At 38.9% G+C, this 15687-nt stretch overlaps 1 protein-coding gene across 4 annotated transcripts in view; it reads left to right on the top strand.

Annotated features, from left to right (window-relative positions):
- Positions 1 to 15687, top strand: part of LOC107842598 — a 34220-nt gene that overhangs the window by 6923 nt on the left and 11610 nt on the right. For 3 of the 4 annotated variants that reach the window (XM_016686533.2, XM_016686535.2, XM_047396849.1), the window contains exons 2-12: positions 2160 to 2319; positions 4495 to 4587; positions 4667 to 4781; positions 4896 to 5064; positions 5193 to 5367; positions 5545 to 5670; positions 5828 to 6343; positions 6513 to 7133; positions 7226 to 7294; positions 11685 to 11801; positions 11887 to 12132. In XM_016686533.2, coding sequence (XP_016542019.2) covers positions 2160 to 2319; positions 4495 to 4587; positions 4667 to 4781; positions 4896 to 5064; positions 5193 to 5367; positions 5545 to 5670; positions 5828 to 6343; positions 6513 to 7133; positions 7226 to 7294; positions 11685 to 11801; positions 11887 to 12132 — 2407 coding nt within the window. The remainder of the gene's footprint in view (positions 1 to 2159; positions 2320 to 4494; positions 4588 to 4666; positions 4782 to 4895; positions 5065 to 5192; positions 5368 to 5544; positions 5671 to 5827; positions 6344 to 6512; positions 7134 to 7225; positions 7295 to 11684; positions 11802 to 11886; positions 12133 to 15687) is intronic. The other variant, XM_016686536.2, reaches the window with a different exon arrangement.

The following is a 15687-nucleotide window of genomic DNA, read 5'->3' as shown; positions in this document are numbered from 1 at the left end:
TTCTATGAAAACCCTAGGGCTTGTTCTTGAGAGTTTTTGAGAGTAATTGAGTATAAGCTGCTGAATTATGGCTAAATCTCGTGTTATAAGGCTTATATAGGGTGGGAAATTGACCCTTTTAACCCTGGGACACATTTAATTTCTGAGAAAATTTCCTGATTTCATCCTTGGCGCGACGCCACTATCGCGCCAAGTCACTGGAACTGGACAATTGGGAATCTGCATGGTGGCGCGATGCGGAGCTATCGCGTTGCCACCTTGTTTGAGACCTGGAAGTTTGGCACGACCGCCACTATCGCGGAGCAACACTGGAAATTGACAATTGCCATTTGAGCTATCTCTGCGACGCGCTGAAGGCTCAGGTGATACACTGTCTCACTAAAAAGGCTCGAACTCTTCACCCGTGTGTCGGATTTGGGTGAATTTAGTATCGATGGAAAGCTTATTCGATTCCCCACATGATAAAAAGTGAAAATCTTGAACATACCACAACTATAAAAGTGGATTCATCTTTCAAATAAAGCTTCTTAACATTCTTGTGGAAAAATTTCAAGCTAGAAAAAGTGCAGGTATTACAATGACATGATGCCTTATCGAGGATATACCCCTATAAAAGAAGGTGTGGACACAAATTAAGGTGTGGACACAAATTAGGGTAGAAGATTAGTCGGAAGGGGTGCATCCATGCTAGTAGGTTGGAGTGCTTTGTTTTGTTATCTGGACTAGTAATCGTAGTACTATGCTTGTAGTGTTTTGTTTTTGGAGTTTTGGTGATGTTTGTTGTTTTGGGTAGATTGATGGTATATGTTACTGGCTTTTGTTTTGTTACTTTTTATTGTTTCTTGTTCGTGTGTCTTTTTCTTTTACTATTTTGTCTTGAGCCGGGGGTCTATCGGAAACAACCTCTACCTCACCCTAAGGTAGTGGTACAGACTGCGTACACTACCCTGCTAGACCCCAATTTGTGGGAACACACAAGGTATGTTGTTGTTGTTGTAAAACATGGAAAAAATAATTGTCTTTAGACAATTAGAGTGGAAATCTATTTTTGGAATAGTAAACAAGTAAAAGTGAACGAATGGAGTATTTTGTTACATTCTACATATTTTTAATTTAAGACCACAACAACAACAATCTAGTGTGATTCCACAAGTGGTGTTTGGAGACGGTAGAGTGTATGTAGACCTTACCTCTACGATACCACAAGATAAACGTCTTCTTTACTTTCTTAGCCTCCATGCCAAGTCAAAATAAGACAAACAAATTGAGACGAAGGGAGTAATAGCGTTTGTGCCTTTCATATTTATTTCCCGGCAACTCTTTGGATTTATGTCAATCCTGGTATGTCAGTCGATAATGCAGGTGACTTCTAGTGTGAGAAAATGGCAAGTTATTGAATAAATGAGCACAAATAGAGTGAGTTGAACAGGGGGAATTTATATGCCAACTCAAGCTAGCTTGGGTAGTACATGGAGATTGGAGCATTGTGGAGTGTGTGAAGAGGATATGACCCTTTTGAATATAAAGTGTGAAAACCTAGGAATGCACCTGTGGAATGCTCCAATAAAAGCTTCATTACTTGATTAAAAAAAAAAGTCCAATTAAAGCAAGAAAGTGGAAACGTTCTACTTTGGTGCTGGGGGGTTCAAATGAAGGTGGCATTCTTTAGTTGTTTGTTATTGAGGCAAAGCAATGTTCAGTGCAATGCTCCAATGTCTTTTACTTGCTGTTTGGAATTTTGATAAATTTCAAGTTAGAGTAACTAGGATTGTTGGTGCTTACCTACTGTAAAATTTTATATTAGATTCTGGTTATTGGTCATGTCAGTTAAGCTTTTTAAGACCTCAAGAGATGTCTTTTAAGCTGCCAGCATAATTGTTTCATGAGCTTTCCTTTATCTCATATAAATACTCTTCTATAGCATGAATTTTCCCTGCCAATTTGGTCCTTATATTTGAACTGAACTCCTTTTCATTCGACACATGGCATGTTCTCTTGGATGCTGTCTTTACCCACTACAGTTTCAGAACTGAATACTGAAATCATATACTCTACAAGCATAAGCAGGCTTTATCTTTAAAGCATGTTTTGCCATCCACTAGATTTCACAATCTCCATATCATGAGGAGGAAAATTAAAAAGATGCACTATTTATTCAGGATGATTGGTTATATTGGATTCAAACACGGAGAATTCTTACCTGATATTGTACCTGTGTTGATCTCTGCCTTGAAGGATGATACCCCAGCTGTTGCTCGACAGGCAATCACTTGTGGAATTGATATATTTCGGTGTACTCTAGTCAAAGTTGCAATCCAGGTAGTTGGCTGTTTCTGATATGAAATCTGAACTTCAAATATGAATCATTTTCTTTGACCAGATTTAAGATCGTTAGAGATCAATTATCCCCAACTTTAGCATATTGGACCTGCCATTATCATGCTTAAGCAATTTGTTGTGTACTTCCACAGTTTCCTTTCTAACCAAAGAACTTGATTGTTAATTTTTCTGCATTTTTGTTGGAATAACAATGGGATCATGTATGATATCTAATGACATTAAGAGAAACAACTTCAAACACCTTTCTTCTCCATCATCACAAGCTGGAGGAAAGAAATCATGCTTTGCTCTTAGTACTCACACTATCATGTCCCAAAAACCTCATGGGCGTGACTGTCTCTCGCTAACAACACTTGTCGGGAGAACCAACTTTCCACACATTCACAATGTATACAACACTGAGATAAAAATGTGTACAACTTCAAATGCATGAAATAATCATTAAACGCAAAGTAATGATCCAGCAAGATATCGCACAACGATTTACGAAAACAACAGTAGTTTAGGTAACAAATCTCTAACCCAAACCCCACTCTAGACCATGGAGCATCTAAACAAAGTTACATGAGTTCAGCTTTCGGGCATGCAACCCAACAAAAAGAAATATAAGCTAAAAATAACTAAAGCTGGATGACAACCTCCACGAACTATGCGAAGGTTCACCTTAGCAACAAAATCCACACGTAAAGATCGTCAGCCACAAAACAATTTTCTCTCTCCGCAACCGTATCTGCAGGTATGCAAGTAAGGAGTGGAGTGAGCTACATGAATATGATCCCTTTTCTCTCTCTGCTCATTGCTCAATCATTATATCATCAAAAACAATCATTAACTAATCAATAACTTCCACTCTATCTCGTTAACTCCATTAGGACCAATCTTCCGAAATACTCTTTGTGTGCACAGTTTTCACGCTAAAGAATTAGGAACAAGATGCGTACCTTATAAATATGAAGTTTCGCTGGTGAGTGTTATTGGCTAATGTTATTCTACGCCGTTGGCTCGCTCTTTTCCAAGAGTAAAGAGATCAATTGCGCTAATTCTTTTTTTTTCTACTCCTTTGAAGAAGTTGCTGCTTTTGAAAACTTAAGAAACTGTTTACCGTACCTTTTACTCCCTCATTAGAATGTGCAGCCACAAATATAAGAGGAGAGGGTTTTTGTCTTTTGGAGGGTTTTTGTCTTTTGGCTTGCCACTTTAATTAATTAATTAACAATAATAATTATGGCTAATTACCCACTTACCCCTCATTAAAATCTGGATTATTACACACACGCATGGTGTAACTCAATAGCCCCATAAGTTCATCTAGCACGACGGTTTTGGGCTAACATCTGGTGGCAATAATGGATCTAACCTTCTGTCCTTGAATTCATGTATGCCATGATTGCTGTTATTCACTCTGTCTCAAAATGAATGACATGGTTGGACGTACAAATGTCAAGCTGTCGAATATGCACATTTATCAATCCACTGATTTTTCAGGAATAAAATTTGTATATTCAGGGATTACTTGATAATATACTTTAGAACCTATTAAAAAAGAACCTTGATAATATACTATAGACCCGACTTCATAAAAAATAGAAATATTTAAATTATACCACTTACCTTTAAAAAAATATTTAAGTTGTATAAAAGAATTTTTCGTCTACCAAAAACTTTCGGTTTTTGAATAGTAATAATGTCATAAAATAAACTTTAGGGAATACATCATGTGTTTAAATTTGTAACAAAGCATAAGGCCCCTTCATGATCATTACGGCGTTACCTTGACTGGGAATGCAGTTTTGAGACATTGCGATCACATTTTTTTTCTATAAATCAAACTTAGTTCCTCCCACTGCTTTTTCTTCCTTATCATCTATAAAATATCTTATCCATATTAATGTCATATAAACATTCATCTTTATAGTAAAACCATCTGTGAATAGTTCCTTCAATTGCAAACCACATCATGAGAATGGAAACCATTTCCCACTGTTTTTCCAACAAGTATTGCTATTATTTTATTACGCCATACTTCATTAGATATGTGATGATTTTGATATTTTTTCCTATTTTTTGTTAACTGGAGTATTCTTTTCTCTAGCCTCATAGCCGGTACTTTGCACACCAAATTCTTAAACATTTAAATTGCTATCTCAATCATAGGGCTTGTTTTCAAGTGAATTGGATGATTCTCTTGAATCAGCATGGGCCTGGATGCTGAAGTTTAGGGAGGAAATATATGCAATGGCCTTTCAGGTATGTAGTTTTGTTAAAACCATATCGTATGTTCATCTACCTTCTCTTTGGGATCTAACTCTCCAAACATGACGATAAGCCTGCAAGTGATGGAAGAAGGTTGCTTGCACTGAAGTTTGTGGAATCGGTCGTGCTACTTTACACACCTGATCCTAGTGTCAGTTCGGAGCCACCACCTGCTTTAGACATTGAAGGTATTAAATGCTTTTTGAAAGTGGAGTAAATGACTTGTTATATCTTCTAAAGTAAGTTATTTGTGCTTTATGATCGTTGTTTCTCCCAATCTGTCTCTTATTTTTTTTTTCTAGGGAAGTTTGAACAATTCAATGTATCGTGGCTTCGTGGAGGTCATCCCGTTCTAAATGTTGGGGATTTGTCTGTTGAAGCAAGCCAAAGTTTGAGTTTATTGCTTGATCAGCTTAGATTTCCTGCAGTGAAGACAATTACTAACTTGATGATCATTGTGCTTATTAACTGGTGATGATCCATCTTTCTTCTTAATGGGCTTGCATTGTGGAGATCCATTATTTTTTCTACTAGAATTTCTATATAGTGTGTTGCTTTTAATCTTTTCTGATGAAGTATCTTGTTCCTTTTATCCCCAGTCTTTCAGCAATTGCTACTAAAAGGCCGGCTTTTTATGGTCGTATTCTGCCAGTTCTACTTAGCCTGAATCCTTCAAGCTCTGACAGCAATGAGAAGCATGTTTCTGGGGTATACCATGCTTTGAAGACTGCGTTCATTTCTTGCTTGAATTGTACACACCCAGGAGCTGCACCGGTAATTAGTTTCCTTTTTCCTCAGTAGAATCCAATATACTTTCTATACTTTATCTTGATTGGACAAATAGTATGGCCCTTTTTGGGTTTGATCATAATGACTCTGTATCACAAGAATTTTCCGTTGGCTCAAAGATTGATCATGAACTTTTTTCTTTTTTCGTTTTCGGTTCTGAAGTGGCGGGATCGGCTAGAAGGTGCACTCCGTGAAAAGAAAGCAGGAGTTCAGGCAGAACCAGTTGTAAGCCAAGATTCCCAGGATAATGGACACATAGAATTGAAGGATTTTTCATCTATCTCAGAGGTTCCTAATTTTTTAGTTTCCCTCTTGATTTATTATCAATGGCAAGCAATTCATCATACTAGCAGATGCTTTAAAGTTTGTAGTCCTCAAATATTAGTTTGTCTTCAAGTGGAAGATTTGAAGTTCATAGTCCTCAAAACTGCTTAACTTCTTTTAGGATTCAAAGCCTTCAATTAGATCGTCTGCTGGGACAAAAAGGCCAGGAGTGGAGGACAATGCTGAACTGATAGATGATAATCTCTCTAAGAAGCGCATGCGGTCGGCGCCTATTGTCTCCAAGGTACCAAAGCAAGAGTTAAGTGGGAACCAGGAGAGGGTTTCAACTGGGGGTTCCACAACAATCAGATCTGATGGAGATAATGTTAATTTACAACCACTTGTTGCAATGTTTGGTACATTGGTTGCCCAGGGGGAAAAGGCTGCAGCATCACTAGATATTTTAATCTCTAGCATATCAGCTGATTTGCTAGCTGATGTTGTGATGGCTAATATGAGAAATCTACCTTCAAATCAGCCAAAAGTTGATGCTGATGAAGAGCCACCTCTGAAGCCAGAGATCGAATCTAATCTTAGACAATTGTCATCACTGTTGGCAGACTCTGTTTCTCAGTCCAGTATGTTAGCAGAAAAAGATGAGAGATATGATCAAAGTTTGGTCTCCATTGAGCCAGAGGTCTGCAATGCTTTTTCTTATTCCTCAATATATTTTCCTTTATCTTTTCCACTTTCTAGGGAGTACATAAGTAAAAGCCCCCGTCGGACAAGTTCTAATTGGTTTATGTAGCGCTTGCTTAAGCTCTTAATTTTGTTACTCATGAGCTTCTTGTTGAACATGTTTTCAGTTGCAACAAATTAAAGGGGGAGAACAGCACCTTGATTCTGTCACTACTAATGTTACATCTGATGCCCTAAATTATGCAAGCGATCAAGCACCAGATTATGTAACTGAGCCTCTTTCTTCTACAAAGATTATACCTGTACTAATGGAAAATGATGTCTCAGCAGTGCAATCTGATGACGCTGACATTGAGAACGCTGAGGATTCCATACCTGGTCTAGATTCTGTAGCTCGCAAAGTTGAATCATCAGAGCTTGTTGCTGTTTCAGCATTTGGTCCGACTGAACTTGAGGATGGGAGCCAAGATCAAGGGTCTAGTTTAGTTAGGTCATCTTTGGAAGTAGGTCCATCGAATTCAACTGATAGGTCGGAGGAGCTTAGTCCAAAAGAAGCAGTAACAGATGTAACCAGTGTGAACTCATCAAAGGCAACGGCTACTTCTACTGGGATTTCTCCGGTGTTGCTTCTACCCAAACTATCTGCTCCAGTCATCAACCTCTCTGATGAACAGAAGGACAATTTGCAGAAGTCAGCTTTCGCTCGTGTCGTTGATGCTTACAAGCAAATTGCAATTGCCGGAGGTTCTCAAGTCCGCTTTTCTCTTCTTGCCTATTTAGGTGTTGAGGTATTTGTCACAGGATTCTTACCAATGCCTATATTAAAGTGAAAGTCATATTTTAACTATTCCATAATTTTCTTTTCTTTTCTAAACTGCAGTTTCCTTCGGAGCTAAACCCTTGGAAATTTCTGCAAACACATATATTGTCCGATTATATGAATCATGAGGTAATTGACTATCATGTCATTTACTTTTTGATAAAGACTGATGTTTTCTTACTTTGCATGATATAGTGTTAATCGTAAAGTTAATGAGGGAGTCAATAAAAAGTTGAAAACATGGTGAAACACTCTAGAGATTAAGGGCGTTATTATAAGTAGGAGTGTCTACGTGCAATCATGCAGGAGAATGAGATATGATATACGCAGATGTAACATAGAACTAAAATATGATGATTGAGATGAAGGAATATGAGTGTTATACGAGAGAAAGATACCTGACATAAGCATGTTGGTTGTTGTCTCGGTACATGTCTGTCTCTAGGCATAACATGTCGATTGTTGGCTTCTGCCTAACCTTTTAACTCTCTTTTGTGCATCCTCTTCTAAAATTTCATGGCGAAAATTTCTCGGCAGCACAAGTAATAGTAGTATTTTCTTAGTTCAGTTCTGTAACTTTTGAGTCATACCATGAAGGTTTGGGAGAGAGTGGTAGAGTTGAGGCTGAGGAGGATCGTGACCATTTTCGAGAATTAGTTCGGTTCTATGCATTCACCTCGTGAGGAGATTAGTGGAGCAGTTTAGGGAGAGGAAGAAGGACTTGCACATGGTGTTCATTGATCTCAAGAAGCGTATGACAAAGTTCCGAGGGGGATTTTGTGGAGGTGCTTGGAGGCTAGAGGGGTGCCTGTGGCACCCGCTAGGTCGATCCAGGATATGTACGATGGTGTGAAGACTCGTGTGAGGAGGGTACGAGGAGATTCAGAGTACTTTCCTGTTTTGACAGGTTTGCACCAATGTTCGACTCTTAGCCTATTTTTATTTGCCTTGACGATGGATGTTTTGACGTGGCGTATTCAAGGGGAGGTGCTTTGGTGTATGTTATTTGTTGATGATGTTGTACTGATTGACGAAACTTCGGGTGGAGTTAATGATAAGTTGGAGGTTTGGAGACAGACCCTTGAGTCTAAAGGTTTTAGGTTTGAGTAGGATCAAAATAGAGTACTGGGAATGTAAGTTTAGTGATTTGCTGTATGAGGATGACATGGTTGTGGAGTTGGAGTCTTTAGGCCATTCAGAAGAGGGAGCGTTTCAAGTATCTTGGGTGTATGATTTAGGGGAATGGTGAGATTGACGATGGTGTCTTGCACCATATTGGTGCGGCGTGGTTAAAATGATGGCTCGCCTCGGGAGTTTTATGTGATAAGAAGGTGCCTCCAAAGTTTAGAAGTAAGTTCTTCAGAGTGGTAGTCCGATTGGCTATGTGTATGGAGAGGAGTGTTGACCAGTTAAGAATTTCCACATCCAAAAGTAGAAGGCAACAGAGATGAGGATGTTGCAGTGGATGTGTGGACTTACCAAGACAGATAAGGTTACAAATGAGATTATTCGGGAGAAGACGGGAGTGACTTCAGTAGAGGACAAGATGTGAGAAGTGAGGATGCGTTGGTTCGGACATGTGATGAGAAGGGACGCGGATGCTCCAGTTCGGAGGTGTGACAGACTGCCTATGGATAGTTTTAGGCGGGGTAGAGGTAGGCCGAAGAAATATTGGAGGGAGGTGATTAGGCAAGACATGGGGCAGTTATAGCTTACAGAAGACATGACCCTTGATAGGAAGGTGTGGAGGATGCAGAATAGGGTAGAAAGGGCCAGTAGGTAGGAGTACGTTCGTAATAGTAGGAAAGAGTGCTCTATTTATATTGGTGCTTGTAGTGTCTTGTAGCCTCTTGTTCATGGTGTTTTGGTGATGTCTATGATTTCGTATAACAAGCTTATAATATTACTTTGTGGGGTGTCTTGTTGACACGAACCAACCAGGGGCCTTGTCGTAATGGGCATCTCAAGTCCAACCAGGACCGGAGGCCACCCCCAATACCCAGCCCAATCCAACCATCCAGCATATATCCCAAGTCGGATGAATTCTGAACGTATAACAAGATAGCGTGTCATTGCACAAATCCCGACTCTGGGATAGGTCTATAACCGAGACCGACCCAAACGAGCCCAACCGTCCCGAACCCAACCAGTGACCATAACCCAACCAAAACCATAAGCCAAAACCATAACAATAACCAAACCAAGTTCCATAACATAATATAAAAGGATGGAACAGTGAGAAATTTAGTCCAACGGTATCAGCCCCAATACCAATGCCAATACTAAGGCTGACACCAATATCGATCACGCCCATACCAACCCATAGTAGTTCCACAAAAGCCTCTAACCAAAAGAAAACCAATATTCGGTTGGGACATACCCCCAACCATAGCCAGAACCAATATTCATAAATGAACCAAAGTATGTAACAACATCCATGAACTTAAAATGGAGCCTTTCGGAATATGAAAGCTTACCACTTCAATCCAATCGAGCTAATCCCGAAATACGATCACTAAGCAGGAGGATTAGAATGGCCGGTTCCTTTATTGCATGGGATACAACCGCCCGAGGACGGTGACATTATTTAATCCTTATCCTGAGTACTTGCTAGCGTTCACCCGCTAACCCGTCCTCGGGCGGTTGTATCCCATGCAATAAAGGAACCATACATACATATGCCTTTAAAACCATTAACCTGGGTATGTGTAGCTAAACCGTCCTAGAACCACCCACGGGCTATATGGGTCTAGTGTAACCCTTTGAACTGGCCCCGATGCGTGTAGCCTCACGAACCGGAGATACCATAAGAGTAGGGGATTCCCGAGTACCCTTCGCTCTCTATGATATATATGTACAGTGTACATATATGTGGTTGCTATGATCAACCCCTCATGTCGGCAAACATGAGTTTCTAGTGTCCGTCCATTGGACTCGCACCTTCACGGTTAGCTATCGCACCCAACCATTATTGCCCAATTAAAATCATTACCATCCAACCAAACCATTATTCCGTTATTATTCCATTGTACCCCACAAGGAAGTTTAATTAACCATAACTATGACCACCAAACCATTTCATTTAACCATTCCAAAAACATGTATACCATTTAGGGTCCCATTACCAAACCATACCATGCAGTAGTTTCATTAAAAGTCCAATAGTTTAGTAAAGACATTATCATAGGCATTTTATCAAACGTGTTGGGGACATAGTGTTTGCAAAACCAATTCCAATTACCAATTAACCATTCCCATCCAACCAATTTTCCAAACCACCATTAAAGCATGTAAAAGCAAAATTAAAACATGGGAAAATCATAACCAAACCATTTAATACCAAAACCCCAACATATATTTGAAAACCCCAAAATCATGCAATAATCATTCCATGACAACTTTGTATAAATCATGCCTTTAGTTGGAACTAACTATGAGGTAGAAGTATCTTGCCTTAGATGATGAAGATGATGGATAAAAATCACCCAATCAAGCCCCAAATTGATCACCTTAGTGAAACCCTAGCCTTCCTTTACCCAAGAGCCTTAGTGAGAATTGTAGAGTGTTTAAGAGAGTTTTCTAAGTGTTCAATGATAGAATAATAGGGTAAATAACCTCCTTAGTGGTTTAGAAGTCGTGGAGCCTTAATAGGTTAAGTGGGGAATGTCCAGATTGCCCTCAATTAAACTGCATAAAAATCTTGTCATAGGGTACGACTATACCACACTGGTCGTACTCTCCAATACGAGTGGTACCCACCACTCGTATCCTAGGTCTCCTCCTTGGATCCAACACTGTCCAACATACGATTTACCCAAACCAAGTCGTACCTAAGGATACGACTAGTACCCTTGACCCGTACCCCTGGTAGAATAGAATCACAAGAGGTTTGAACACTGTCCACTATATGAGTACATGGTATGACTCGTACCCTGGCTTACGGCTCATGGTGCGCCACTCGTACCCAGATCCAAGTTATTTTACTAAGTCTCAATTAAGTGAAGGAAAAACCCAAACTAAACGACCCATATCTAACCATACGACTCGTACCAACCCAAGTCGTACCTATTCCAGTAACTAATCCAACCCGCCAACCAACACGGGTCAACATACGACCAAGGCATACCACTCATACCCCATTATACGACTGGTACCCACCAGTCGTATGTTGTTCGGAACCCGGAAATTCGGAAAATTTTTTAAGGGTCCCAAACCCAGGGTGTTTCACTTGTTTTATGTATTATCTAGCAGTGTGCCACCCTTTTTTTTGTTGTTTACTTTTATGTTTTTTGTTATATTTGTTATTTGTTCTAAGTCGGGGGTCTATCGGAAACCACTTCTCTACTTCATCTGTGGTAGTGGTATGGTTTGCATACACTCTACCCTCCCAGACCCCAATTTGCGGAGATACATTGGGTATGTCGTCGTTGCTGTTGTTGTAGTAGTTCTGTACCTTTTGATTAAGTCATATTTATACCTATTAATATGTTAGTGTTGACTAATCATTGGATGTCTTTAGGGGCACGAGTTGACATTGCGTGTCCTCTACAGGTTGTATGGGCATGCTGAAGAAGACCAGGATTTTTTTTCTTCAACAGCCGCTGCATCTGTATATGAAACATTTCTACTTACAGTGGTATGTATATGTGCCTCTTTTCTGGTGCACTTTCTTGGATTTCGTAAATCCTTTGCATTCTTTTGATTCCTGTATGTGTTTGCAGGCAGAAACACTTAGAGATTCTTTTCCAGCTTCTGACAAATCTCTAAGTAGATTGCTTGGTGAAGCTCCTCATTTACCAAATTCTACTCTCAAGCTCTTAGAGAGCTTCTGTTGTCCTGGTAGTTCTGAAAAGGATGAGAAGGAGTTGCATAGTGGTGACCGAGTCACTCAAGGCCTCAGTACTGTGTGGAACCTGATTCTGCTGAGACCTCCAATGAGGGAAGCCTGCCTCAAAATTGCTTTGCAGGTTTGCTGTCAGCGTACTATGTCTGATGACTTTGATCTGTATATTTTATTTGAAAAAATTATACTACCTTCTTTCCAATTTTTGTGATGTAGATTGACTTGATACGAAAAAGTCGTTTGGTAGGGTGTATAAGAATAGTACGAAATTAGGTTTATTAGTAATTTTGAGATTAGTTATATTGGCATTATTCTTTATCGACTAGTTGATTTGTTGTATTAAATGAATTGGGTGTATTAGAATAGGAATAGTACCCTGTATCATTAATACCATAGTTTACTATTTATAAGAATAATATGTCCCAATTTATGTGGCACATTTTCCTTTTTAGTCTGTTCCAAAAAGAATGTCATCTTTCTATTATTGAAAACTATTAACTTTATTACAACAACATACTTGGTGAAATCCCACAAGTGGGGTCTGGGAGGGTAGAGTGTACGCAGAGCATACCACTACCCCGTGGAGGTAGAGATGCTGTTTTTGAAAGACCCTCGACTCAAGTGCAATAGATTCAAGTACAAAGGATCAAGAAACAATGAAGACAAGAAAGGACAAGAACAACAACAAAATAGTGCGATAATTGTAACGCAATAAACAATGATATATATCAAAACAAGAACTACAATAATACAACTAGTACAACGACTAACACCAACCTAAGCCCTTCAAAAGCAAGATAACACTCCACTATCTACTAACCTTCCACCCTAATGGGAGTCTTTCACACCCTTCTATCTAAGGTTATGTCTAAGGTAACTTGAAGCTGCTTCATACCCTGTCTAATTATATCTCCCCAATACTTTTTCAGCCTACCCCTACTTCTCCTCGTGCCTTTTATATCCAACCTCTCGCGCTCCCCACTGGGGCATCTGGGGTCTTTGCTTCACATGTCCAAATCATCTCAATCTTGCTTCCCTCATTGTCCACCATAATGGCCACTCCCTCCTTATGCTGAATATACTCAATTCCCTAGTATGACCACACATCCACCTTGTTAGAATATGAGTAGGAATAGGAATATCATATATAATCCTACTTGGAAAAGGATTGTAATGTAGTGTCTTATTAGGAAAAGGATTGGAATGTAGTGTCTATAAATAGGTCCTCAATGTAATAATGTAGTTACAACAATTCAATAATATTCTTCTTTTATATTTCTCACATGGTATCAGAGCCTCTACGATCTTGGTAGAGAATCAAAGAGCTTCCGCTGTCGGAGGGCGACATATACGGTGATTCCTCAGATCGCCGACAACGGAAGCTCTTTGATTCTCTATCAAGATCATAGAGGCTCTGATACCATGTGAGAAATATAAAAGAAAAATATTATTGAATTGCTATAACTACGTTATTACATTGAGGCCCTATTTATAGACACTACATTCCTATCCTTTTCCTAATAGGACATTATGTTACGATATTTTTCCAAGTAGGATTCTAGATGCTATTTCTATTCCTACTCATTCTAACACTCCCCTTCAAGCTAGTGCATAGAGGGCATATATACCAAACTTGTTATGGATGTAATTAATACGAGGATCAGTGAGGGACTTGGTGAAGACATCTACAAATTGATCACTCGACTTCACAATTTTTTTAACAGTATGTCCTAAGAGTATCTTTTCTCTGTCAAAGTGACAATCAATCTCTATGTGCTTAGTACTCTTATGATGAACTTGGGCAATCAATGATGACTCTTTGTCCATCTCATGATAAAGTGATGTTTGATTTTCTGATCTCATCATTAAGGGTTTAGACTTAATCATTGGAAAAAACCGAAATCAGTGATTAACGTTTGCAAAAACTATGCTAAACCATCGAAAAGATAGAGAGGGGTTTATAGATCTCATTGGAAAACTGATGAAGGTTGCCGGATTAGGGTTCCGACGATCTAAATCCAAAACAAAACTAATGGAAAGGCTTGTAGGATTGGGCTAACATATCATAAAAGAAATTGCTCGAAAAATTGGTTCCAGAACAGTTCTGAACCTGTTGATTATTTGATTTAACAGCTGAAAAGTGGTCAAAAATTGAGAAAAATTATACGGGTAGAGTCGGAATGATAACATGGCCCAGCTGGAAAATAGAAATTATATGGGTAGGGTTGGAGTGACGGCAGAACCCTATTTAAAAATAGAAATTATATAGGTAGGGTTGGAAAATGGCTTGACTCTACTGAAAAGAGAAATTATATAGGTATGGTTGGAATGACGACACAACCCTACTGAAAAACAGAAATTATATGGGTAAGGTCCGAATGATGGCACTAACCTATTGAAAAGGAGAAATTATATGGGTAGGGTCGGAATAACGACACAAACCTACTGAAAAAGAAATTATATGGGCAGGGTCGGAATAACGACACGACCCTACTGAAAAAGAGAAATTATATGGGTAGGTTCGGAATAATGGAACGACCCTACATAAATCAGATCTAAGGAGTCACCCAGAAAGACACGAAACTACACAAATTAGATCTGAGGAGTCACCGGAAAGACAGGTTGCTATGCAACTCAGATATGAGAAAGTATTCGGAAAGATACACGATGCTACGCAAAGATATGAGAAAGTAGTCACCGGAAAGAAGCACGGTGGCCCAATCTTTTGGTAACATGATCCTTGGCCAGACGAACGACATATATGGTTAATAGCCACTCGCTGGCAACGGAAGCTTTTTGATCCTCTACTAAGATCATAGAGGCTCTGATACCATGTGAGAAATATAAGAGAAAAATATTGTTGAATTATTGTAACTACATTATTACATTAAGACCCTTTTTATAGATACTACATTCCAATCCTTTTCCTAATAAGACACTACATTACAATCCTTTTTCAAGTAGGATTCTATATGCTATTCCTATTCCTATTCATATTCTAACACACCTTAACATCGTTATTTCCGCAACATGCATCTTCTGGACATGAGTGTTTTTGATTGACCAACATTCCGCTCTATACATCGGTAACCACCACTTAATAGAATTTACCTTTGAGTTTGGGCGGTACCTTTTTATCACGCAAGACTCCCAAACTAGCCTCTCCTTCATCCACGTCGCACCAATAAGATGTGTGATATCCCTGTCAACGTCCATACTTCCCTAGATTGTAGACCCAAGATACTTAAAAATGTCTTTCTTGAGGATAACTTGTGTCTCAAGCCTCAGTTCCGCTCCTACCTCATGCATCATATCACTAGATTTGCTCTCCAAATACTTTGGCTTGGTCTTGCTCAATGATCAAAATTTCAATACTGCTAATATATTAGGAAATAATGCATATCACCGCATCTTTTGATAGTCCTTGTGTACCATAATTCCATCCAATGTCCCTTTGTTTGCTACTAGTAGATTGAGATGCCATTGAAATTGAAATAGCTGTTAAATCAAGTCATTTAATTAGTATATTATTATGTTATATAATATAAGTTATTAATTTTTTTATTTTTTTTGCATAATACACTGTTTATGCTTACTGTTACAGGGACAATATTATTGTTACAGTGGAAGAAAAATAGAAGAAGAACTAAGAAGAGAAAAAAAAGAAAAAAAATCATTA

This window comes from Capsicum annuum, chromosome 9, assembly GCF_002878395.1.
Source record: "Capsicum annuum cultivar UCD-10X-F1 chromosome 9, UCD10Xv1.1, whole genome shotgun sequence".
NCBI lineage: Eukaryota > Viridiplantae > Streptophyta > Magnoliopsida > Solanales > Solanaceae > Capsicum > Capsicum annuum.
Note: the sequence above shows the minus strand (reverse complement) of the source record. Positions and strands in the feature narration are given on the sequence as shown.